Source organism: Megalops cyprinoides, chromosome 5, assembly GCF_013368585.1.
Source record: "Megalops cyprinoides isolate fMegCyp1 chromosome 5, fMegCyp1.pri, whole genome shotgun sequence".
NCBI lineage: Eukaryota > Metazoa > Chordata > Actinopteri > Elopiformes > Megalopidae > Megalops > Megalops cyprinoides.
The window spans coordinates 8,201,385-8,228,588 of NC_050587.1; the positions used below are offsets into that span (position 1 = coordinate 8,201,385).

Here is a 27,204-nt window from a genome sequence, read left to right on the forward strand (position 1 = left end):
CATATCTGTCTAAGATCTAGGTTCTAAAAGGAAGCTAGCATCTAAGTTGCCCAAAGAACACAAAGACATTCTATAAACCGTGGGTCACTCTCTACCTATGATTTTTTTTTTCTTTTTGAAAAGAACACTGACCTTGAAGTGAGTAATGGTAAAGCTGTACAGGAGGTTGATTGTGAAAAGCAACTATTCACAATGTATAAAAATTTAGAAAAATAACTTTAAAATAACATTTGTAACTGAATTCTACAATCACTTCTACGGTGCCAGTTGTTATATTTACAATGCCAGCTGATCCCATTAAATTCAACATACTGCGTTCATTTACAGATTAGAAAGAAAAAAAAGCCATTAGTGTGTACCTTAATGATCGTCAATAATTAATATTCAGGTACTTTTCTTTGTAATTGGCTATGATGTTTAACAACCTGTTAGACATCTTTAGTATGTCTTTTGTGAAGCAGACATGTAAGTGCCACATTTTACACAAGGGAGAAAAACCCACTCATTAACTGTACTACAAAATGTTCCCTATGATCTATAGGGAATAAGTCCCTCAGCTTTCTTTCACTACATCTTCGTCCCCTGTGCTAATAATCTGTTTCAATTGTAAGCTATGCCTTGTCTGTTCTATGTAACATTATGGTCTAAGGGCTCATTGGTTGGATGCTGAATGGTGATTATTACTCCAACAACAGGGGTGCAGCTCTGGTTTCATACGGAAGAGGGATTGTGCAGCCTACCTCTCAGTTTTACTTTGATTAATTTGAAAATGGCTTTGAATAGGTTATGATTATGCCCATTGAGGAGCAGGAGCAATGCTACTTTATTGAACAACTTAACACCTATACACAATTAAATTTAGATTGCACTGGAGCTCACAGATGTTATTCCTGTTTTTTGTATACACCCTCCTGACACCGGCCATGAAAAGAGAACCATCAAGAGAGACCAGTACCAGACCTGCTCATTCTCACCTCACTGCTCCTACCTTTACTTTTAGTCATTTAGCGCTCTTATGCAGACTGACCTACAAAAGTATATGCTAGTACGTCAAGGGCAGAGTTGATACGAAATCAAGTGTCTCAGTCCAATAGTACAATGTGTTATATTCTGTTAAGTGTCATAGCAGGTGCTAGAGAAGCAATTCTTTGTCTCTCTCTCAGGGGATGCAGGCAGCCTGCTGCTATGCCGCATCCCTGCTGCCCACACCATCGACCTGCTGACAGGTAAGAGTGCTGAGCCAAAGCCGGTCACCACAAGCACTGTAGCTCTGGTCTGCTTAAGCAACAGGATTCCCTGTACTCGGTCTCCGCTTTCCCATCCCACAGTTGCTGGTATTAATGTTGCTCAAAAAAGAAAAATGTGGATGAACACTGAAAACTTTGGACTGGGTGTTGAGATTTTCTTTGCATCCTTCACAATGAGCAGTATCAAGGGAATTTTACATGGTGAAGAAATCTCAGTCTTCAGTGTGTAATGCCTGTCAATCCAGTATCATCCTGATAATCTTACTAAGGTCTTCTCTGAATTTTTATGAACTGCCCTGAAGGAAATCTCTGGTGGGAGGTTTCAACTGCTTAGTGAATCTGCTAATACAGAAGGAACCCTTATGATGGAGTTAAAGGGATTGTCAGCTATCTGTGAGGAACTAGGATTTTTAGATGTTTTGCAGACACTCCATGCATCAGAAAAAGTGTTCACTTTTCATTTAGCCCCTCACAAATGTCACACTATGATTTATTACTTCCTTCTTCCAAAATTGTTGTTAGAGTCAGCAGCATGCTGAAAGATAATGTTGTAGTAACAGTAATATTGAAGTCTCTGATCATGCTGTTGTATTTTTATACACTTACTCTAGAGGGGATTCAGCAGGCACAAAACATTGGAAATTGAGTACATCACTTCTTGAGATATAGATTTGACTTATTTCACCTTTGAGTTTAAAGTGTGTGACTCCACATGTAGATGACATGTTGCTTTTCTTCTGTGAATCAGAGACATCTGCACCTTACGTTGCTGATATTATTAACTGGTTTGGATCATGCTCTGGTTACAAGATCAACTTCTCAAAGTTAATACTCATGCCAGTGGGAAGCATTAGAGATAAAACAGATACTCTTGCCTGCTTTCCTTTTTGGGTGGTCTGTGTCTGGTTTTGTTTATTTGGGCATTAAAATAACCCTTTTGTTTAAACATATGTATAAAGTTAATTTGGATCCTCTTCTTGAAAATGATTTAGAAATTACATTAGACATTCCCAACCTGTGTCATTGCATGGAAGTATTGCTGTAATTACAATGAACTTATTGCTAGGGTTGATGTATCCCCTTCAGATGGTCTCAGTTTAACTTTCGAAAGAATAGAACTCAATGCTATACCTTTATATTGACCAAAAGGAAGCCTTAGATTGAAAATGTATGAAATGCAGCAACCCAGCTCTGTGGGAGGTTTGGATGTTCCTAATGTGCACTGGTACCAGCTGGCTTGCCGGCTCCAGTTTGAATGAAGAATGGTTGAAGGAGAACCCTGCCTGAATTTGACTTCACACTTCCCAGTCATGCTTCCTACAAAACCTCCTGTTTATGGAAGTTTCTGCGGGCCTCTGTGGCAACCCTATTAGACAAAACACTTAAAGCATCAGTTTTTGGTTGAACACCATACCTTAACTTTGTTGATATTGCTATGTCTCATATACTGAATGGTTTCCCTTATTCATATGTAATTCTTTTGGCTAAATCTGCTCCATTTCTAAGGACAGGTCCCCTTTTGCATAATCATTTATTTAGTTTATATTTTGATGCCTTGAGCTCTCTTTTGTTCTCTGTCCTGCTTTTTCCTCAGCCCTGTGAGGTTTTTGTACATTGTTTTTTGTAATAATATGATTCTTCTCTGACTGATATATAAAAACATGGCCATTTGAATGCTATGAGAAACCCAAAACCCAATGATGGATTTTCAAAAAGCTTCCTTGATACCCGTATATTGAACAAAATAATTGTGGGTATGAGAAACAATAAAACATGTTAAACAAGATTATTAGAATAGAGATTTTTTCTGTTAAAAATAAAACTTTAGTACTTTGGTAGATTGTATTGTATGAGGAAGACACTAATCAGTACAGTCTGATAAACCTCCATATGCTAAGGATGGTAAATAATACATTTCTTTTCCTGAGATAAACCAAGGATGGCACTTTCATTCATCATGTTGATCCATGATCCACCATGCTACAGTGAGCCCTGTACATTTTCAGCAGATTTTGGTACAGAGGAACCTACTAAATATCTGTTTCCTTCCTTGTGGTAATTAAAACTCAACAAGTAAGTCTGACTAAATGAAGACAACAGACAACCGTATTGATGACACTTCAGAGAATTTTATTCATCAATAACAAGCCGTAAAGTAAGATCAAAGTGAACTTTCCTGTAACAGAATGAAAGGTTCCAAGCCCCACTTCTTTTCACCAATTCACACAATAATTATTGGAGTATATATGTAAATTTAAGGGTCTAGTAAAATAATTGATTGAATCCATAGTTATACTTTGCCGTTGTAGTTACCCTTTAAAAAGAACCTAGTGCCACTCTTTACAAATGATCAAAGGTTTATTACAGGCGTCATTTAGCCTTAATATCTACCTAGCATGTTTGAAATCAGTTTGAAATCAATATGTATTTGGAAATGACCCCCTGGGTAGACATATAGACATACCAACCACATGCCAAGTTAATAGCTCTTAAAAGGTTTATTTATAAAAGCCTGGCATCTGTCACTAAACATTTTCTCTGGATTTGATTTTCTCAAAGAACCACCAATTGGCTTGTGTCTAGAAACATTTGAAGATTACAGGCATAATTGTTTACAAACTGTAAAAACTACCCATTTTATTTGTCTTAAATCTTGCTGTATATTTTCAACAAATTATGCTGCTCAACATATTCAAATACATTTGACAGAGGATTGTAGCATCTAGCTATGTCATCATTGCATAACAATGTTATAATTACTGGTCCTGGTTTACTATCTGCAAGTCCTGACTACTGACAATCCAACAAATAGAATGTCATGTGGTGAAAAGGACAGAGATAGATGAAAAAGGTCACATAAGTGTCAAAGATTTTGACACTTAGTATCTCCATATAAGATATCCTGCTGTGATAACCATGTGGTGGTACATCTGTGTCTTTGGCGACAAACCCAGAAGCTTCCCGTGGAAAATGGACTGCGGCCTCCCAGTAGGCCTGCCACAAATGAGCTTCCATCCCCTCAAGTCTGATGGACTGGCCCTCCTCAATAGCTCGATGAGTATTATTATTTAATACTGGCATCGTTATTGCTTAGCTGATTTGATCTTGTACGATTGTGATTAGACATATCTGCGACTCATACAACGATAATTTTTCCCCGTTGCATTTACCAATACGAGACTGGTTAGATTGACTTAGACATAGTTAAGCTAAACTTGTCAAGTAAGGTAACTTGCACGATTAGACACACGCCTAATTAATGTTTGCCAGCAGGTGTCAAACTACGGTTATCACTTCATGATCTCCCGTAGTTTGACTTAGCTACTGATAACCACTCCGAAAACACGAATCCTTATCATCACGTTTCCCTTTCCGTGTTGTCCTGTCTTACAGTAACCTTCTCACGACTGATTCATTAAATCATTTTCGGTTCTGTTTGTTTAGATATTGTAGTTTATGTTGCTTCGTCAGTGTTTGTCTGCGTTGTATTAATAAACTTGTTTTATTAATTACATCATCGTCTCGTCTGAATTTTGTATTGACAAACTGGGCTCTAACAGGCTTTAAAGACCTCATTTTATTAATTATTATGTTCTTTAAGGAATGTTAACTGTCCTTGCCAAAGTATTTTGTGTTATATTGTAATAGCTAATTTGTTAGACAGATTTTGCTAGCTAACCCAGGGTAGGCATTGTAGCTTTATCGGCAATGAAGCCTTCAGAAAATGTTAAATGGTTACTGAAAATGTGGTCAGAGCAATTCAAATTATTATTTGAACTACACGGAAAAGAGAACACAAAATCAGAGGAGATCTACACTGGCCACAATGGTCATTAAAAATGGGGAGAATGATTGACTGACTCACTGCAGAAAAATCACTTCTATTTTGCCCAGTCTTATATACAGTTTTCATACTTGGGGAAAAACTGGGCCTCAGCTGCAGATCTTTCTATATCCACTGGACCTTAGTAGCATAGGCAGCTATGTCATGGTCACTGAAATCGCTTCACAACATAAGCAATGCTCCACTGTGCACATCTGTGTCAGACAATGTCAGATGGTAATGAGTCTGGTAGTGATGTGCAGTTCGTGATCGAACAAATCCTTTTGAACAAATCTTTGAGGTGAACTGAGTGTACTGAATCCCTAGTCTAAAAGATTTGTTCCTTCCTCTTTGCAAACATGCGTGCTGAATAGCTGGCATAGCAGCTATAACTCTCCCTCCAGTGAATATTAGATATGCGGTCTGTCCACGAAGCAGCCTATTACAAAACTGTATCAGCAGTACGTTCATGACAACAACTAACCAATGGCTGAAATGCTAAAACTCTCGAAGCACCTCCCACTGGCCATCTTGGCACAGCTGACGATGTGGGACAATGCAAAAGATCCAGTGACTACAAAGACTCTAAACTCCACCTACTGACCTGATGAACTGTTGACAAGTTCCTCAGTTCACCAGTTCATTCAGACTCAAAGGAACTGTGAGTCCTCAGTTCGTTCAGACTCAAAGGAACTGTGAGTCCTCATTTCATTCGGACTCAAAGGAACTGTGAGTCCTCAGATCGTTTGGACTCAAAGGAACTGTGAGTCCTCAGTTCACCAGTTCGTTCGGACTCAAAGGAACTGTGAGTCCTCATTTCATTCGGACTCAAAGGAACTGTGAGTCCTCAGTTCACCAGTTTGTTCAGACTCCAAAGATTCACTGACTATAAAGACCTGGTGACTACGTGTTGCCAGAATCGCTACTTCTCAGTATAGCAGGCTTGGGCTACATCCGCCACTGTGACGATGCAAAAGGAATCAGAGCGCTTCTGTGACATTATTATAGGAATTAAAAACAATATTAAATATTATTTTGCTCATCTACCTGCAATATTATTTTATATTTTTAGCAGTAGCATATGTTAGAAGCGCACAATGTATCACAGTTCTCAGTTGGTTCAAAACTTGTAAAACGAAGTTTTTTCGCTTCGGATATAAGCGTGGCTCTTTTTTTAGTTTTAGATTTTTTTTTGTTTTAGCAAATGACATATACTTAGGCTATTATACGCGTTAAAATGTGGGGTTCTATTACCTCCCTAAAGATGAAAGTATACGTTGCGGCTGCATGATTGTTTGAATAGCATGGTGCAGTTTCACATAATGAATATTACGATTTAATTATTATTAATTTCATTGACATTTGGATTCACACGTGCTGTTTTGCCACAGAGCAGGCTAATAATGGACATGATGTTTGGAACAATGTAGAGTAACTTTTAAAATGCAATAAAACTATTTACAAATTTGTGTATGCCGCCCGACTGGATATGAAAATGAACGAATCAGTGAGTCAAAGATTCAAATCATTTTAGGAGGAACCGAATCCCTAAAAAGAATCGTTTTGAACACAACTAATGTCCAGTTGTGTCAATTAATGACTCTTTGGCATATGGCTAATATTAGTTAATTATTTCCAAGCAATCTGGATGAAGTTATTAAGTGAAGCATCAATCTATATGTCAAATGATTTAGCTACACAGTAGTTTTGATATTGATACTTTTTCTATTTCACATTGAATTAAATTGGGATTCATTTGACATGTGGTTATTCTTGTTCTGCTAGAAGAAGAACATCAAAGGTTTGAGATGTATTTTCATAGCTTCTCATCCGCTATAAGTCTGAATCCATTTTAAAAAATTATTAGTTTTCACTAGTAGTTTTAAAACACAGCCAGGTTAGATGCTAATAACTTTCATGGAAAAAGTAGCTGGTCAGGTCAAAAAAAAAAAAAAACCCATCAACAAAGCAGCTAATGTAGCTGAAGTACCCTGTCTGGTACATTGTGATGAAGTTAGTTGGGCCCTCCTTCATCACTTCCTCACCCCATTTTGTCTGCCCCTCCGGATGTCGGACATTTTAAGGAGAAGTAAACTCGCGCACGCAAGCTTATTTTCTGCTTCAAACATTCCAAACAGTTTGTAATAATATCATACGCATTTGTCCATTCACCATCATCTGTTTTTCTGTTAATTCTATTTATCACGTTGTTAATTACTTTGCGAGGAAAATGGCTTGCAATAAAAAGCGGAGCGAAGTTTTGATATACATCCCAAACAATAGTATATGAATGTTATGGTGCTATGTAAATGTGTAATTTGTTTATTTGGTTGTGTGTAAAGTATTCCAAAATGTTTTATGGTTGAGCGTCTGTTGGTGTTTGTGTGCTGATGCAACTAAAAATATGTTAAGTATGTTAGTTTAAACTTTACCGTCAGTCGGCATCCAGATCATCCAGACCCGGGGAATGGCGCGCACAAAGGAGTGCGCGGCTGTTGCTTAGGGCTTCATAAAGCGCACCGGAGCACCGGTAATCATGGTAAAGGGGAGAGATGTGGAGTTAATGCATTTTCATGCATGCCTTAATTCGGACAGACTGTTTTGTTTATATCTTGACTTTGGTTAAATTTTCATCATAATTATGTACTGTTTCAGTTTGTTTATTTGTTTATTTAAATAATTGATTATTGTTTTGTTCCCTCTTTTTCTGTGCCCTTTGGTTTAGGCTACAGGGAGGAGGTAGCCCCTACCTGTGTATATAAAGAGGGGATAGTTTCAGTTCTGGGGTTCTCTCACAGGGGCTAGATTTGGCTCGGGTGACTGTGAGAGGAAGAGAGTTTTGGTCTGGTCATCTTGTGATGCCAGTACTTGAGCCAGTAGGGCCATAGGCTTGAGTTTGCCTTAGCTTGTTCTTTTTTTTTTGCTCTTGCTCTTACAAGTGTTTTGTTTGTTTTTGTTTTATCATGTGTGCTAATAAATTTAAGCACTTTCTTGTGGAAATTCTTTTGTGGCTGGTTTACTGCCCCCTACGACCGCAACACCACTTTACCTTTGTGACATACATTCCATTGTGTGTACTAGCATGTCAAAATCAAGACAGAATTTCTTCAGTTGCATCTTCATTGATAGTGAGATCAAATCAGAAACTGACATAGCCCCTTTCTTTGCATGGCAGACGGACTACGAACATACCAACTATACTTACTTGAGTCAAGCACAGAGTTACAGGGCACTCACAGGATATGCTCACATAGTTTTAAAAAATCGCATTCATTAAAGCATTTGTTAACTACATTTTTATAGGCTTACTTTTGTTTACAACTGCAAAGACTGAGACAGAAAAAGTAGAGATGCAAATGTTTTGTAGACGAGGAATGTCTTGTCTTTTCAATCCAGTTTCTGCAAGCTATGAGTCCACTTACACCCCCCCCCCCCCCCCCACCACCCCCCAAAGCTTCTTCAACATCTGACAATGACATATATCTGACTATGTCAAGCATTTATCCATATCTTTATCAACAGTTTATCTTGTAATTTCCTCCTCCACACATGGTACACACCAATAATTGATGCCAGGGGAAATATTAGAAGGCAGAAACATCCACAAGCTCATCAAAATCTTAAATCTGGTATGTGTTGATGCAGTAGAGTGCCAGATAAGTTTTTGAAGTTTTACCAATCCTTGGAATCATTTTGGAGGTGTTGAAAAGATGGCAGCTGTTTAACAGTTCAAAGGCCCCCTTTAACATGGTAGTGATCCATAACTCACAATAGCTTGTCATGGGGCATCTGTCTATATTACATTACATTACATGCATTTAGCAGACGCTATTATCCAGAGCATCTCCCAGAACAAAATTGAACATAAAATAGAAAAATAAAATAGAATAAAATAGAAAATAGAACAAAAATGTATCCATTCAAGTTAAATGAGCAACAGTGTCAAAGACAACTCATTGAAGGAACATTTTAGAGAGGAACAGTAGGAATGGAAGAGAAATAAAATTACAACACCCAGTGGCCAAAAATGGAGATAATTCTGTCTCTACCAAGACTAATACTAGATAATTCTCCTTCAAAATCTCTTACAAACTCTTCAGTCAGAAATTATTAGAATCTAATATGTCAAGGTCTTTGTACATCCTTTTGCTAATTCTTCCTCTGCAGTAGTTCATAGTTTGTGCCATAGAATCTACAATGATATTTTCTCTTATTGTTTTATTTACTTCTGGGGTTTCACTAGAAAAGACAAAAACACCTTGTTGCATGACCTGTCAATGGAACAGACAGCCACTAACTTATAATGGAAAAAAACAGTTCATTGGCTGTCCTCAATACTGTGATACAACAGTGTTATTTCATTTGGAATTGTAATAACATACGATGACCTCCATCAGTCTGTCCCACCACATCAAAAACTGGGGCCCGGGTGGCTGTCAGCCTCCATTTGCATCACTGGAGAGCACCTATATGACATAGCTGTCCAGTGAAAAAAAATGAAATGCACACTGATAAGTTTCGCATGCCTTTTTGTGGGTAGTTCAATGGCTAGTGAAAAAAAAAGCTTTCATTTTGTATTGAATGCCTCCGATGAGCTTCTGAAGCCAGACTTTACATATGCAAAATCATGACACATTCATCCATGGATACAGACACAATGCAAGCCCCACAATGATAAATGCTGTTTGCCTTCTAAGATGCCAGTCTTTCATTCCGCTTTCTGACTGAAATTTTGTTTCATCAATTTTAATTGCCACACTAATGACGTTGACAATGATAACATTTTGCTGACAAGACATTTTACATTTTAATTTTAAAACAAATTTGTCTCTTGTTCATGTTTAATTGTCGAATTATATGTTTAATTTGAACATTTTGATAACTCAGTTTATATTTATCAAGAGAGAATTGCATTCAGATTAGATAAAAGCCTGAACAAAGTTAATGTTTTAAACATATTTGAAACGGGTCTACATTACACTGTCACACACACACAATTCTCTTTATCTGAATATTCATAATTACCACCTTTAGTATAAAGATCAGCAGGGTATAACATGCATAATAAAATACAGACTCAAAACTCTTGAGCTTATTTGATCCTGATACACCAATAGTCCGTGTGGTGTGAATATCAAGACAAAAACGTGAACGGGCCACAGTCCCTCCTCACTTGCTGTCATCCCTTGGTCAGAGGTGAATGCCCTGAAGGCTTGAGCGTAGGCAGGGAGCAACAATGCAGTGGAGATGAAAGGCATTGTGATGCTAAAATTCACCCAGGAAAAAGAGGTTTCATTTGTCTTATGGACCCCCCTACCGCCCCCCCTCCTTTCAGAGGGTCCATCAACATATCTGCTCCAAAGGCCTTTCTCCTTCACCACCAAGGGGCTCTAAACGTCCTCATGAAATCAAAGCCCTGTCAAAGTGGACCAGGTCTCTCACCATCTCTAGGGCCTGTGATGGTTACAGAGGCAGGTTCATGTATACCAGTGCTACTCTACATGAAGAGAAAATGGGAAATAACCCACTCAGAGATAAAACACAGACAAAGAAGAACAGGCACAATCAAATTGAGACGTAGGTCGGGACAGATGGGTCCCTGCCATTAATTGAAATGGCCTATTCATGTGGCTCGGGTTTTGTGTCAGGGCTAAAGTGGAGAGGGATTTTTTTTTTTAACATTAGCCCTCCGGGCCAGTTAGATGGCTTTCAAAACTGATTATCAATTCATATATCAATAAATGCATCCAGGCTTACATCTTATCAACTACACTGATTTCAACCATCATAACTCCCATTAGTGAGATTGTCAAGACAGTTTTGGTGATTACAATTTCTTTCTCAAACATGAATTATCCATGATGTTGTGTACAAATAAACAAACATACATTTTCCCAGCTACACTGAAAATGTTTTGATTATACATATTATAATTATATTATAACAGCTGTGTTGTATTACTCCGCTTTTTGTAACAATGAATCATAACATGGACAAGGAGGAGTATGCCTTGAAAGCATGACCTAGTTGGACTAGTGTTGGCCTTACATCATTTTAATTGCTTGGACAAATGTTAGTTTTGTTCATAAGCAGCCAACATGACCAAAAAGACGAGTCCAAAATTGTCTGTCATGACTGGTGTAACTCAAGGTGTTGAATTTGGCCCTTGAAGTGGATTGCTCATTCAAACTTGCTGAATGTTACAGGTATAGTTGCAAACTTTCTAAAAAAAATCTGAAATGCTAGTAAATTGATACTGAGAATTTGGAAATAAAACATATATTAATTTTAAAAAATTAAAAGATGATTATAGTACATAGCTTTCTTTGCATATATAGAAACCTTTTCCAATGAGAATACTAAAATGTAGTATCACAGGTTTAGTGACTTTTTGCAATGGCATTTAATGGGCTACTTTAATAATACACCAGTGAAAAAGTATATTTATAAAAATACACTAATAGATCATAAAATAATTCATAATACCTCACATATCAATACCTCACCTAACACTTTTTTCAGCAAATTTTAGTCATTATTGCCAAATAATTTGTGTGGCCTGCACAATGGCAGACAAGAAAGTTTCATGTAATTTCACCAACTATATCTTTATAAACTAGTACCTCTAATGGGCAACAGAGTGGCATAGTGGTAAGGAGCAGGGCTTGTAACTAAATGGTGGCTGGTTCCCTGGTGGTGCTGTTGTACCCTTGAGCAAGGTACTTAGCCCAAAATTGCCTCAGTATATATACAAGTGTATAAATGGATAAAATTGTAACTTACATGCAAGTAACTTACTGTGGATAAGAGTATCTGCTAAATGACAGTAATGTATATAATGATTCATTACCCTGGGTAAACAGCGCAATCGTGTCAAATATACAGTATTGTCTAGTATTAGTATGATAAGCATTCAGATCAAATGTTTCAGTGCATCCTGTGGACAATTGTTTCCTGATATGGAAAGTCTATTTAGTACCCATACAAACTGTGAAAATCAAAGCATTCTGGCAATTCTAAACCTATGACTACATAGAGTGATTGTACCGTTGTCTTACATTAAAGGTACATATTTGTGCTTTCAATTCAATTCATTTGAATATGTTTTAATAACTGTATGAATCATATGGCCTCGGAAATGCCAACCAGCCAATTCCCTTAATACGTTGCCAGATTACTGAGGTATCCCAGACATATAATCCAGAGGTAGCAACAGGGCTGTGTTAATTGCCACCACAAAGTTGCTGCTGATATCCCCCTGTTACATCTGTAAGAACAGGAGAATCATTTTGAAGCCAACTGAGGTCCACTGACAAAAACTTTGTATACTTCATTCAAATTGCCCAAGACATCCTAAAGGGGAAACACACAGAGCAGGACCAGGGACTTTTGGTGGCATCTTATGTTTCGGCAATCCTGGAGCTAAGTCTCAAGAGGAGATGTCAAGAAAGTCAGCTACAATCAAAACAGATGAATGTATTTCACATTAAACATGAACACCTTCAACTTACTAAATTCTACTGCCTGTGAGAGGTTAAGTGTCAGGGCTCCGCCCCCTTAAGCCGCGGTGTTTTTGTTTTTTCCCCCTTACCTGTGTTTTTGTTTCCCCTGTGTTACAGCCCCGCCCCGCTCCCTGCCTGGTCTACGCCCACCTTATCCCCTCATCACCGGCACCTGCCTGCCTGCTCACCTGCATCCCATTGCCTCGTTACCTCTGCCCTATATCTTCCCTGCGTGTCCCTGTCTCATTGCTAGTTCGTTTCAGTGAGTTCTTCCTGTCTCGTCCCCGCTTTAGTTACCTTGAGTCTGTTGCTTTTGCCGTTTCCTGCCTGTTTCCCGACTTCGTCTTTTGCCTGCCGACTTGGTTCCGTCCGACACCATTCGCCCGCCTGGTTCCCGACTCTGCCCGCCCCGACTTCCGATCCTGGATCTGCCCCCGGACTGCTTCCCCGTGTTTTTGAACCCTGCCTGTCCCCGTACTACGAACTGCCTGCTGATTGAAATTAAACGCTTGGTTCCGTTTACCCGGTGGTCCGCGTTTGTGTCCCGATCTCCGATCCTGACATTAAGAGCATTGATTGCCCCTTAATGTGTCATAAATGTATGCCTATGTCATGGCAATGTCATAGTGCAAGAAACAGAGAGAGTATCACTTTTTACTAAGTATGCTTATAAAACAATAAAACACCATATTTACTGGCTCAAGAAGGAGGTGTACTGAATTAATGCAGTGTACTTGTTTAGTAGATTGATCATTTAAAATATAATGTTCAATTCATCAAGACTGATTTACAGGTAAGTGACTGACTAACTGCTATATTGTTTTTAATATTTTAAAAAGAGGTTGAATTTTTAAATTATGTCTCATATTAATTATCTTTGAAGTGTTATTTAACAGTGTAAAATAAAAAAAAAAATTACAACCACCATAATTATTGCACTGTTAATAGCAACCAATTTCCTGACACAATGAATTTTATTTGTATGAACACAGTGGTCCTAATTACCTAATTAGAGTTTTCACCAGTTCTTACTAATAGTTACTCCTTAATTGATGTTGTTTCTTTTAACTAGAATATTGGGATTGCAGGTATGCCATCTGCCAAGTTATGGGTTGGCAGGGTACCCCCTATGCCTATACAGCACTGAGAGATAAGCCATTTGGAGTTTGCTATGGAATTAGCCACACAGCCCTGAGATCTGTCTTATTCCTTCCCTGATAAGATGGATTTTCAGTGGGAACTAAAAACTCAAGAAAACCGTTAAACTGGGGTGTGAGTTCTGCGAGCAGACAGCTCCTGGGAATGTAAAACAAGAAAGAAAGCATAAAGGTAGCAATATGGACAAGAATGGCTGCCAGTAAGATACAGCAGCATAACTACTAAGCCAGAAGCACAGAATGCTCATACAGACTACAGTTAATAGGAGCATACAAAACAGTGACTTTTTAGCTTGGACTTAAATATTGAGACCAACTAAATGTATATGAAATAAAGCTGCTTTGGAAATGTTTTAATATGATAATTGAATGTGAGATCAGGGCCAATTGTGACACCAAGGTCTTTAACAAGCAGGTTTGGTGCAAACAAGTAACTGTTCAGGTCAGATCAGCAAGGGTGTTTCTGGCACCCAGTATCAATGAGTAATATACAATCAGACATGGAATGAAGCTAATGAATCTAAGACACAATGTGCAATCTGGCACACTTTCTTGAACTGTTGTTCGCTGAAAGGAAATATACTGTAATTCAGTAATATATTGTAAGGTCAGAAAAAATAGTGGCAGAGCAAAGTTTTATCCCCTCAGTCCAACAAGTGATAGTAGCGTGCTGGTGTATGAATTACCCTTCCCATCAAATTGAACCCTCCCTTGTTCAACCAGCTGGAAAAATTAAAATGCACTTTTTGTCTGATGTATTGAGCATTTAATGGAAACTGACTGTATGTTAAATGCAATCTGTGAATGTTGCTCTGTTGTTACTACAAACATGTTATACAAGCAGCAGCCTGAATGTGAGCAAAACATTTTGGCTCTATATTAGCTAAATAGCCAATAGCGATCCAGCAAAGGCCAACAAAACAAGCAGTGGCTGAGTGGCCCTTACAAAACAATGTATGGAATGTTTTTAATAGCTAGCTAATAGCTAGCTAGCTAATATTCCAGCAGTATTTTCCTTTACCACGACCTTAGGAGCTAGCTAAGGGCCAAACATTACCTAGCTAGCCAGACCTGTATTACCTGGTTAGCTCGCTCAGACTAGCGTGCTAGCAAGCTAGCTAGTACAAAGCTAAGCCGATGAGTCAAACTACTGCCAAATATCTATTCCATGGGGCATCACAAACAAAATGCTTGTTGGTTGATGACTAAATCAAAATTTTAAAAGAAAACAGGGATGAAGCAGGTGAAGATTGCTGTAAACATCAACACCACATACCCACTTAGCTGTTTAGCTTACGATGTATGTCAAACAGATAGCTAATTAGATATCTAGCAGATTGCTGAAACTTCAAAGAGCAGTGTACCCAAGATTTAACTTGTCTTTGGCCCTCCTTTTCTTACTCCTTTTCAAATGGGTGGGGTTGTAGGTTTAATGGGGTTTGCTACAAAGGATCAATGATTTATTTCCTGAATGAGTAGTTATGCATACTTATTTGCTTGTAACAGCATGGTTTTATAAGCTTATAATTACAACCAAGGGTGCAGTGACAAATAAGTAATCTACAGTAACCAATAAGCATTAGCAAAACAAATGCTAAATATGCCAAGACACTGCTGCTACTATAGTTGCAAACCTTAAACCTTTCATCTGACAGTCTCTGCTGCCCTGTCTTGGCTTTTTTGTGGTTTTCCTGCTCCTTGGCAGCAGCTGTAGTCCCTGAGACACAAGACTTAACATGTCAGATGTCACAAGTCACATTTCAGATTCCTTAGACTTTAAAATTGTGGACATTTTCAGCTGTTTAGATAATGAAACCAATAACAAAGAACCTGCCTAAAATAGTAGGGAATCAGTTTTGAAAGTTACTGATTAAGTATTGAAACAACATGAGAAGCTAACAGTATTCAGAGGGTCTATTCTATGGTAGACTTCAGTCCTGCCCCCTTAGGAATGATGACCCCCAGCCTGGCATTCAGTGTATTATCTCTGACAACCCTATTGTGGCATGCTTTTTTATCGGGGAGCTGTGTACAACATTGCAGCAGAAACAAATACATATGCCCATAATCTGAGGGTAACAACTGAGCCAGGTAACAGTTTGAAAGTGGCTGAATAGGTGGAGAAACCACTGAAGGCACACAGGCCGAAACATTCTTAATTCTTCTTTTTTTCCCCCAAAGATGTTTTCACAGGGCCACTTCTTTTTCTTTTATGAGCCTTTAACTTTGTCAACAATAACATTGACAGTCCCCTGGGAACTGGTACTAGCTCATGAGCCAGTCAACTCTATGTTCTAAGCAGAGGTGGAAAACCCTGGCTTCAGAAAGTAAAAGTCCTATCATGTATTTGTTCTAGCCATTCACTAAACTAAACTAAAGGTGATTTCACTAATTAGCTCCTCTACCTGGCGGAAGAGTTGTGCTAATTAATTTCAGCTGGTGTAGTGCATGGGTGGAAAAAATATGTGGCAGGACTTTTACTTGCTGAAGCCAGCCAAGTCTCTCTGTACTTAGCACAATCTCTAAGTACACGCTCATAGCATAAGACACTGTTACTCACATCCTCCAAAAGTGCTAGCACAGACATGATCCCTTTAGGAAGACTACTACACACATTTTCAAGATATATGTTACATACAGTTATATAAATACTTAATGACACCATTATTACAAGTGGAAATATTTTGGATTTGGTGGCAGTGCATTAACATTGATTTAAAACATGTTGTGTTGCAGTTTCCAAAATTTTTGCAGGACAATTTATGAATATGTTACTATGTTATATGAATTGAATCAATCATAACTGGTACGTCTGTTGTTGTTTTGTTGTTGTAGTTGTTTTTTTTTTAGGATAATTACTTTCTATTATCAGTACCTGTAATACTGGTGTAATTCAACACACTGTTTAGACACAACTGTGTCGCCTCTCACAAGGACAACACCATCCTGAAATTTGCTGACGACACCACTGTCATCGGACTCATTACTGGCGGTGACGAGACAGCATACAGGGATGAGGTGGCAAATCTGGTGACATGGTGTGAGGAGAACAATCTCACCCTCAACAAAGACAAGACCAAGGAAATGATCGTGGACATGAGAAAGGAGAAGAAAACTCATCAGCCACTGATTATCCATAGGCCTGATGTGGAGAGGGTGAGCAGTTTCAAATTCCTGGGCGTCTACATCTGTGATGACCTCACTTGGACACTTAACACCACCCAGCTGGTCAAAAAGGCACAACAGTGGCTGTATTTCCTGAGGAGGCTGAGGAGATTTGGCATGTCACCACAGATCCTCAGCAACTTCTACAGCTGCATCATTGAAAGCATCTTGACCAGCTGCATCACGGTGTGGTATGGGAGTACCACTAAAATGGACCGTAAGCATCTGCAGAGAGTGGTAAAGACTGCTGAAAGGATTGTTAAGACACCGCTGCCCTCTCTGCAGAACATCTATCATCAAAGAGTCCACAAAAGAGCCTGCTTCATTGTCAGGGACTACACCCACCCCCAGTGCGAACTGTTCACACTTCTACCCTCTGGCAAGAGATACAGAAGTGTGAAATGCAGAACATCCAGACTAAGGAACAGCTTCTATCCAACAGCCATCAGACTCTTGAATGGGTCAAATACACAAATACAAACCTCCCCGGCCTAGCCCATGCATACATTCACACATACACACCCACACCACAACCAACTGTGCAATGGAATGGAACTGACATTGCATCAACATTGCACATCCTACACTGCACTGATGTCCTTTTTGCACATTTAATGTATATATCCTTTATTTATTTTTCTTACACTCTCTGACCTTTTTTATATATTTTCTTTCTTTAATTCTTGTGTTTTCTTACCTAATTGTACCTCTTACTCTTAACGGCATTCATAAGTGGAAGGCAAAGGAAGAATTTCATTGTACAGGGAACTTGTTTCTTTACTGTGCATATGACAATAAACTTTGAACTTGAACTTGTAATTCACATTTGTTGTCGCTTTTAAATGCTCAAACTGATGCATCTTCACTGTTCATTAAATACAGTTTTTTCTTCTCCTGGAGTCATGTTTTCAGACTGGACACGTCTGTCTCATGCCTGCAATAGAGCCGTTTAGGCACAAGGATTAGTTCTTGTGCTTGGCCTGGAGTTTGTGAAGAGGTATGTACATTTTCAGTTTTATAAATCAGACCATTGGTGTGGATTTTTGCTTAGTACAATCTAAAATTGTAGGCCCCTGAAGCCTCTTGAGAGTCTATAACATATTTATCATAAATAGTATAAAAGTATCTTTTAGGAAGAGTGTAGTGTCATCAGCTAACTAGCTTATGAAAATTTGCCAGTCTGTGATTGAGATGTTAAGTAAATTATGTGTTTTAATGTAAGTAGTAAGGACCCAAGATGTAAGTAAAAACAGAGAGAAATAGGACCACCTTACCTTATTCCATGTCCTATACAAAATCTCAGATTATTATTATGATACTCTTATTTAATTTGATAGAGCTACTTGTATACACATCATTAAAAGAAGTTTTAATGGTACTGTGATGCGGTGGAATGGGCTTCCCCAGAAGCAGGACAGGGGCAGATGCAATTTTTAATTGATTGAGTTAACAAGGTGGCAGCCCTACAATTTGTAATGTTGAATGGGTGGGAAGCAGTTATTTAAAGTTGGACAGGGGCAGAGTGGAGCAATTCAGCTGGTGTGGACTCAGGCACAGACCAAATGACAGTGTTCTCGCTCTTACTCACAGTAGCACTCCTCTTGTGTTTTTGTTGTTTGTTTAAGTGTTTATGTTTTGTGGGGAGCGGAGTTGGTGGAGTTGTGCGGTGCCTGCTGTGGACAGTGAGGTGAGGGTAGCCAACTTTAAAATAGAGTTAGCTGAAATGACAAAACAGATGGGCCAGGCCTGTTGTAGAGGGTGGAGCACAACTACAGTAGGGCTGGTGGCCTATAGGCTGAGCTGTATCTAATGGTGGTAGCATTACTGCTGGGTCATGCTGAGCTTGCTGTAAACAGTGGCGTGAGATCTTAGCCTGGTGGGGGTGCACTGATTGTGGGGCAAGTGTGGAGAGAGTGCGTTATCTACCTGTGAGTGTGAGTGTAATAGGCATGCTTACCTGTGGGAGGGGGTGTGCCTCATCCAGGGGCAGTGTTGTTGGCAGAGGGAAATTATTGTGAACTGTTATTAGTCTCATTAACATGTCCAAATAAAGCTTGTTTTACACAACCTAACCATTTTAGTGAGATGAGCTGTTTATCTGCTAAATCCGATATTAATATAACATTATTTGGTATTGATTTCAATTAAGTCTGTCAACATATAGAATGAAATATTAATAAGCATTACATAAATATTCTGTAACATCAACACAGAGTATTATTAAAGTGCAATATGTCTGGCATGCATCTTTATGACACATTAAATGAGACATTCATGAGTACATCAAAATATTCAATACAACATCATAACATCCGTATGTTAAACTTTACGTTTTCATTATGGAATCACCTTGGGTACATCTGACATAAGAGGATTGCTTATTCATAGTCATACATTTTTCAAACCAAAAACTATGTGTTACGTGAATTGAACTTTCAGCATACTGCATATTCCCACACAGAAAAAAGCAAACCTGGAATTCAAGGGTCCCTCCCCTAATGGAGGGTGGCGCAGTCTGGCAACATTGAGAAAGAAAACAACCTGTTTTTCTCTGCCATTACACTACGTTTTAAGTCAAAATAAAAAAACATACAGGAAATCCCCACAAACACCTTAGCTCTTCACCTGAACGCAGACAAGGCTTTGCTGCACACATTGCTTTCATACCTACCTAAGTACTGTATCGGCAATATGTACTGTGCTGTATGTTGGTCTATTTTACTTCAAGCTACATATACTCACCAGTGGGCAGGATCCAATGGTTCTCTCAAACAGCCATACAGAGAAGTTCACCTGGCATCTATATCTGAACCAAGCCATTATTGGTCAATGTGGGCCAAGTGACTGCATATTAAATTTGAAAATCAGCTGACTGAAGCAGAAGCAGGTGGTGATTTAAAAGGATTTGATTATTTAATTTAATTACATAATGTCACTTGTATTGGATGGTTTACATATGTCACTTGCATTTACCATGTTTGTTTTGGTGATATTTTTAGTCCCAGATAGTAACAGTGTGTGGTTTCCTTTTGTATCTTGGTTTGTTTATGAGTTTGACACACCCGTAGTAAGCACTGAGATCAGAGGTTGCTTATAGGCCCAAAATAGAATACTTCTAAGCACATAATCTCTCTCACCTACAGTATTGACAGATTGACAGTGATAATTTGGCTAGTAATTTAATTAGATTAAAAACCTATTGGTTAGATTACTTATCGTCTTTGTTTATTGCACATGGAATGGCCTTTTTAGTATTTCAACTGCAAGAGATCATTTTATTCACATATAAAATCTATACTTGTACAATATTATCAGAACGGTTAGAAAACACAGAATACATTGATGAATTGTAAAATGTTCATCATTTTGATCATATACACACAAAAATGTCTGTATGCATGAACAGTAAATCTGGCCCATTGTTCTTCATACCCTGCAGTTTTTGTGACCTGTTAGTCAGAGTTGTGAACTTTTCATAATAAGGATAGACATTGTTAACTGTAGATGACTAGTCTATGATTTCAGGCAGAGGCTTTGAGACATCCCTTGCAGAAAAGCAAAGTGCTTTTCTGTGACTGTAAATGGTTGCTGTGACATAAACAAAAAGGGTGAACTTGAATAGAGGACCAGCGTGAAACGTTTTAAGTGGCAGAGCAAAGCAGATAGTGTTCTCTATACATTACATGTTACAAGTTTTTTTGCATGTCAAAATTACAAATGGGGTTAAACATTTCTGTCAATGCTTACAAAATTTACTAAACAAGGGGTAATTGTCGGTTAATGGAAACCGTGGAAATTAGGGAGGAACAATGTGAAATCATGAATGAGGGCAGGCACTGTTGCACTCTCTGACTCAAAGATGAGCTCTTTGTTGCGGATGTTCTTGATGGTCCTTCCATGGGTCCTTTCTTTTCCCTCTACTCCCTTGGGTCAAATGATTGCTTTTTTTTAAGAACATCACAATTAGCCACTAATTTTATAATTAGTCAGGTGACTATATAGATTGTTTAAACACTACTAATAACTGAGTGCCTGCAGGGACACAGTCATTGGATTCAGTATGAGGTGGACTAATTTAAACAGCTGACATCTAACACCTTGCTGGCATTGTCCATTGTTGCTAGCCAGCAAAGTAGCTGCTTACAGAGGTGAAGTAAATTCTTTTGAACAATTAGCCATATTCAGTTATGCAAGGGAACACTTTTTAATGGTTTTTTGTTTCACTGGGACTGTACAGAAGCATCCTTAAGAACATGATTGCTCCCCTGTTAAATTCAGTAGGTAATTTTCTTTTTGTTGTTGATCTATAACATTTCACAGGATGTTGCTCAGAAAGTTATGCACAAAGAAGCTATGAAAAAGGTATGTTTAACTGAGGTAAAAAAAATCAAAATATGCAAATCAGTCATGTATACTTAATTGTGATAAGTTCCAGATATCCAAATTTAAATTCTGTGCATATTACTGTCTATCATATGTTACTATAGATTATGTGAATTTGCATAAAACAACCTAGCATATTTAGTCTTAATCATTGGAATGGTCATAAGGGTTTTTTAGTCTTTCTACTGTATTTGAATGACTGTCCTTAAGCTAAATTTTATTTTATAACTGTCCTATTTTAGATGAGTTAGGCCTATTTTATTTAATCAGTATGTTGAAATATAGGTTTATTCATGAACTGTGCATTTTAGCCATTTCTAAAATGCACACTCTGAGGTACACAGGTCATTTCACTGGCATTTATGCGATTATATTTGCTGAGAAAAAGTTTCACATTGTTATTCTGAACATTTTCCCTTGATAGTCATTGGTCAATTTTTCACCGTTCATCATTTAAAAGTTGCTAATGTATATTTGTATTAAGTCTTTCTTGTCTCTGGTTTCATTGTAAAACCAGATTAATGACCTGTAAATACACTCTTGTAATGAAATTGAAAATAACACCAAAGAAGTTATTTGGTTTTCTTAAAATGTGAATAAAATCTGGGTGCAGTTTCATAAAAACATCATGTTTTGCTGTAAAAATAAAATTAAAATATTGGAATGGCATTCAACCCTGATAATACTGAATAATTCAAGTATTATTATAGGTCACAAAATTATTTCATTACTTTGTCGTAGAGTTGATTGATTTGATTTTATTATTCAGATCATCATTGTAGTGTAAAAGTAATCTTTTCCTCAGAAATCGTGTTATTGTTACGGTTTTTAATGCTGTTTTACTGATTTTCTGTCCCTCAGCAAAGCACGTTGCCTGTGATTGTATTATTTACCAATAGAGTGTTAGAAGTGGAGAGAAGTGTTTGGACATAGTTTAGAATACCTCACACTTCGAAATTGCCATTAGAGTCTTCTGTCTGTTATAATGCTTTCTTGTAAATTCATACCTTTGACCTTTCCACTGACATTATCTGACACTGAAGACTTTACAAAGGACAGTTTCTGACAGCCCACAAGTCAATTATTGTGCTTGGTTACATATTATTGTCACTTTCAAGTGAAGTCATTCTGGCAAACCCTTAACGTGGTCACCCGCTGGATGCTTTTCTCATTTTTTCCCCTATACTATAAAATTTAGATATGTCATGTTTGCAGTTGTTCAGGCAATCAGACTCCCATGCCCAAAAACCTCCCAGGTTTGCTGTGGAATCACCCTGGACATCCTTGCTTCCATACCTTGGGACCTGTGGGACCTTCCAACAAGCCCATCTCTGGATTCCAATCGATTGTGTGCAATTACAAACAAATCGAAATGTGATTTATCTGCCCAGGAATCATTTCAATATCTGGACAACTAGGCTGGAAAAGACCCTTTCAATAGCCCCCCCCCCCCCCCCCCCCCAAACACACACACACACACACACACACACTCCATTCATTCCCCACAGAGGCAATCATTCTGTGAGATGTCAATAAGACCAGTGAAGCACAAAAAAACCAAGCAATTGAGATATTTTTTTCCTTCTTCTTTTTCTTTTTTGCACTTAATTAAGTCGCACAAGAAGCTGTCAAGGATAATTTTCAAAGCGCAAGACTGCTGCGCTTGACATTTGATAATATTGCGCTCCATGCTGATTGAAATTGATTTTGGAGGCTAGTAGCAGGGTGTTTGACAACTCCTTGCCTATAAACCCAAGGACAAGAGCCTGGCCAGTGTGGCAACTCATATTCCGTGGAGTGATGGGCAGCTAGCAGTCTGCGCCGGGGAGGGGGGGTGGGGGTGGCCGCGGTATCCCGTCTCAGGGTCATGGAGCTGGCAGACACACTTCGAATAAATCACAGCAAACACAATGTGACGTTTCTCACAGACTGGGAGCTACGAAGTCTGTGCAAGAGCAAGAGTGTATTTTCATATAGTTCTACTTAATGTTTAATTAAACAATATTTTAGTAGAAAAATGCTATTAATTTTCATGTAATAACGATGAAATATCGCGTAATAAAACCACAGTACCCTAAATCAACTGCTAGAATAATAACAACGTTGGGAATTTGCATTATGATTTTCTCCAGTTGAAATTTCTCTCATTGTAAGATTTTTCTTCCTTTTATTTCATGAGCTAAACCACAGATTAAAACCCTCAAAGTCAGCATTTCATAATTTTATTCATGTAACAATTAGATGTGGATAATGCAGAAAAAGAGATTTTCAAAAAAGAGATGGCGGATTGCTATTAGATTTGTTTCATTACGTTAATGATGCAACAGCATTAGTCCAATCATCTGATGTCAGGTTAACATGAGTCTTTTTTAATCAATTACATGCTCCCCTTGACTATGTTTAACATACGTTCTGTCCTGTCTAATCTGGGATAACCATATAGAGTGTTCTCTATATATATTCATACTCCTGAAGAAAGAACAAAAACGAGGTAGTGAAGAAAAAATGCCCACAGTGGACATTTTTTTCTGCTTGAAAAAATAAATAAGATGATATAATTTAAGCTTAATACCATTGCATACAGCAAAGTCATATCGTTTCCAATTTATACATTTTTCCCACTGTGTGATGAAATGCACACTTTGTAACGCTTTATCATAAGTGCAGGAAGTTCCCTGTTGTGTTGGCCACCTTATTTCATCCTCTACTTTAATTAGCTGAAATGTACCCCTCCCATTCCACCTCTGCTGATATATGGCAAACTATCTGGTGCTAAATTGCCAGATGGATGCCACACATTGAAGGAGGTTGAGGTTGAGGTTGAGATGACCACACTTCACACTTGCTACAGTTAACCCCCTTCAGGGTAAGGTTTCACTCATTACACAGCAAGCTTAGTGTGAAGAGCAGTTTTCTACCACTGTCAAGGATATATCTCAGCCTGCACGGCCTGACTCCAACCCACTAAGGGCCAGCCCATTCATGCTTTTCTGTCCATAGCAGCAGGCACCCTCAGTGTTTCCTCAGCTCTAGCAGCCACTCTGTGTAACATACATACCATGGCAGCAAAATGTGTGTGCCACTTTAAAAATGTAAGAGTGGGTTGCAAAAATGAGAGAGGCACATGTGTGAAAGGTAACAGGGTTGAAATCTTGACAATATGCAGCAAACAAGGAAAAGCTGCACTACGAAAGAGGAACAGTGATGGCAAGTCAAATCTCACTGACAGGGACAGTAGACATTCAACTGCTTGTGACCATGACCAATGCACCACAATGCATAACCTGGAATAATGAGCACAAAAGCTGGATCTCTGAGCAGTGTAAGAAAGTAATATGGTCTGATGAATTGTCTTTTACTCTTTTTAAAACATTTGGATGGGTGTATGTTTGGAGAAAACCAAAGAAAGCCAAATTCACTCATACACACTGATAATGGATTCAAGAGTGGTTTCATGAATACCAGGGTGAACACCAATAATTTCCATGGCCTTCCCACCAGATCAAAACATCATTGAGCCTTTAATGGAAGTTGTGGAATGCGGAAGAGATTTCCAACTTATTCATCTATCAAAGAAATGGAGGCTTTTCCTTTTGAAGAATGGTCCAACATTTCAAACATTTCAAAACTTAAAACATAGCAGCAACCCAAGAAGGACTGAAGCTGTTCTGACAGCAAAGAGCAAACCAACTACATATTAGTTAATATATATATTCATATATTGTTTGGTATTTCCATTATTTTTTCTACCCCCTGTATGTTTACTATATATCTTTTAGATGTCTGTTGTAGTCTCACTGAAGGGAAGATGTCTGTGCTAGTGGTTTTGGAGGATGTGGCTGACAGTGCCTTCACTGATGAGCATGTATTTAAAGATTGTGCAGACTTCTAAAGTCGTGAGAAGGAATGGCTCATAGACTGATACCAGTTCTCTTAAACCATCCTCTTAAATACTTTTAATAATACTAACCCAGTACAAGTATGAGTCCTCTCCTCCCTTGGTTTTCTGGCGATGGGGGCCTTTTGGAGGAACTTTTTAGTGGTCCCTGCCTCCACTAAGATGAATTTTGCCAGTTGTACTGAGGGGCATCATTCGAACGACAACGTGATTCCCAGATATGATAGGGGCCATATGGTACCATATCAGCAAAAAGAGTTAATGTTAAGAGTTTTGTTAATTGGAAAATGTCACTCTATCAACATTTATTGCTCTGTATTTTTTTTAAATTAAGAAAAATCTTAACGAACAGATGCCAAATTGGACATGATACATTTTTTAAGAGCCTGTAAATGATTCAATTTGAATAGTTTCAGTTATTATTTCAGCAATACATTTTTTGTAGGGGTGGGAAAAAAAATTCGATTCATGATATATCACGATTTTTTTATAGCCCGATACTAAATATCGATACTTCTTCCCAGAATCGATACTTTCTGTGCGTATGCGTAATCGATACTTTCTGTGCGTATGCGTAATAGTGGCACTGCACAGCTGTATGATTTCACTGAAAAATGTGAGCGAACACTGGCCGAGAATTCCACCAGGCCTGTAGAGGGCGCTTCTAAGTGCTTGGGCTGCTGAATACTGTGACACGAATAAAAATAGTGCCAGAAAAATCGCAATAATCAATACTATCGAATTGCAATACTTGTAGAATCGCAATATATTGGAATCGCAATATGAATCTGCATCTGCACAATCTGCACCAAAGTATTGTGATAATATCATATTGTGACAAAAGCATATCGTCCCAGCCCTAATTTTTTGTTACATTTGTTGAAAATTTGTACCAACTCATTTTGGAAATATTATTTAATATACCAAATTTCAGGACATTCCATCCAAAGGTTCAGGAGAGTAATAATAGCTAAAATGGGTACCATTCAGACTCATGGCAGCCTTATTTCTTTAAATCATACTGTGAAATTTGGAGACATTTGTCTCTGTTGTAGTATCACGCATGTCATCTTTCTATTTTGATCAGCCCAGCTGTTGTAATTTTAGACCTAATTAGCATGTTGTGCATACATGCTACAAAATGATTGTCTTATTGTCATTTTCACCAGTACAGATCTGTGAATAGATTTTGAGCATGACAGAACTGCAAAATTCCTATGTTAATATGTCAAACTGTCTTAAGGGGAAATGCTGTTGGTGTGTTCAAAAAATTTAAATATACATACACAGCAGAAAATCCAAAGCAATTCTTACAGGTCTTTGGGGCAAGCCTGTTCATTGTCAGGAAAAGACCCTATATAGCATGTTTGAAATATATATATATATATATAGTATACCAGTGATTTTTAATGACTTTTTGAAAATAGGAACTTGACTCTCAAAACACCAATAAGTAACTGATTGGTGCCATATGATTCAGGTAGAGCACTGGCATAAGCATGTACTAGCCTGCTAATTTTCATAGGATTATGATTACCCATATGAGGTTTATAGCTGAGTTTCCAAAAACTAGCTGAAAAAGGTTAAATCTGAACATAAAGAAGGAACTGGCACTATTGAATCAGGGCCCTGTAATAAGTAAATAAAATGGGAGAATGAGTCTGGGACATGGGGGTGGAGGCGAAATATTGGAGAGCAGGAGACCTACCTTAAACTGGGTCCACAGGGAAATCTGATTGATCAGACAATGCCATGGCCTTGAGAGGAAGTGGGAGCACCTGATATCGACTGGAGCATGGCTGCTTTAAGGCAGACCATTGAAGATCCTGCAGGCCCAACATCACGGCTATTAACCCCTGGCCCTGAGTCCTTCCAGACATCACTGCTGCAGTAATTAGGGAGACAATCCAAACTGCGTGTATCACTTACCCCACCGTGTCAGTCAATAGTGACTGTGACAGATTCATTAGGCCCTCATCCCAGAGCTCCCCAGCAAATAGCCTCATAAACTCCTTTTAAAAGGACTTCA

General features: G+C 38.3%; 1 protein-coding gene across 1 annotated transcript in view; it reads left to right on the plus strand.

Annotated features, from left to right (window-relative positions):
• Positions 1–443: 443 nt before the first annotated feature.
• skp2 (S-phase kinase-associated protein 2, E3 ubiquitin protein ligase) overlaps positions 444–27,204 on the plus strand; it is a 116,679-nt gene continuing 89,918 nt past the window's right edge. The window contains 4 exon segments of the mRNA XM_036528715.1: positions 444–465; positions 1,164–1,226; positions 2,842–2,845; positions 16,639–17,131. Of these exon segments, the coding sequence (XP_036384608.1) occupies positions 444–465; positions 1,164–1,226; positions 2,842–2,845; positions 16,639–17,131 (582 nt within the window).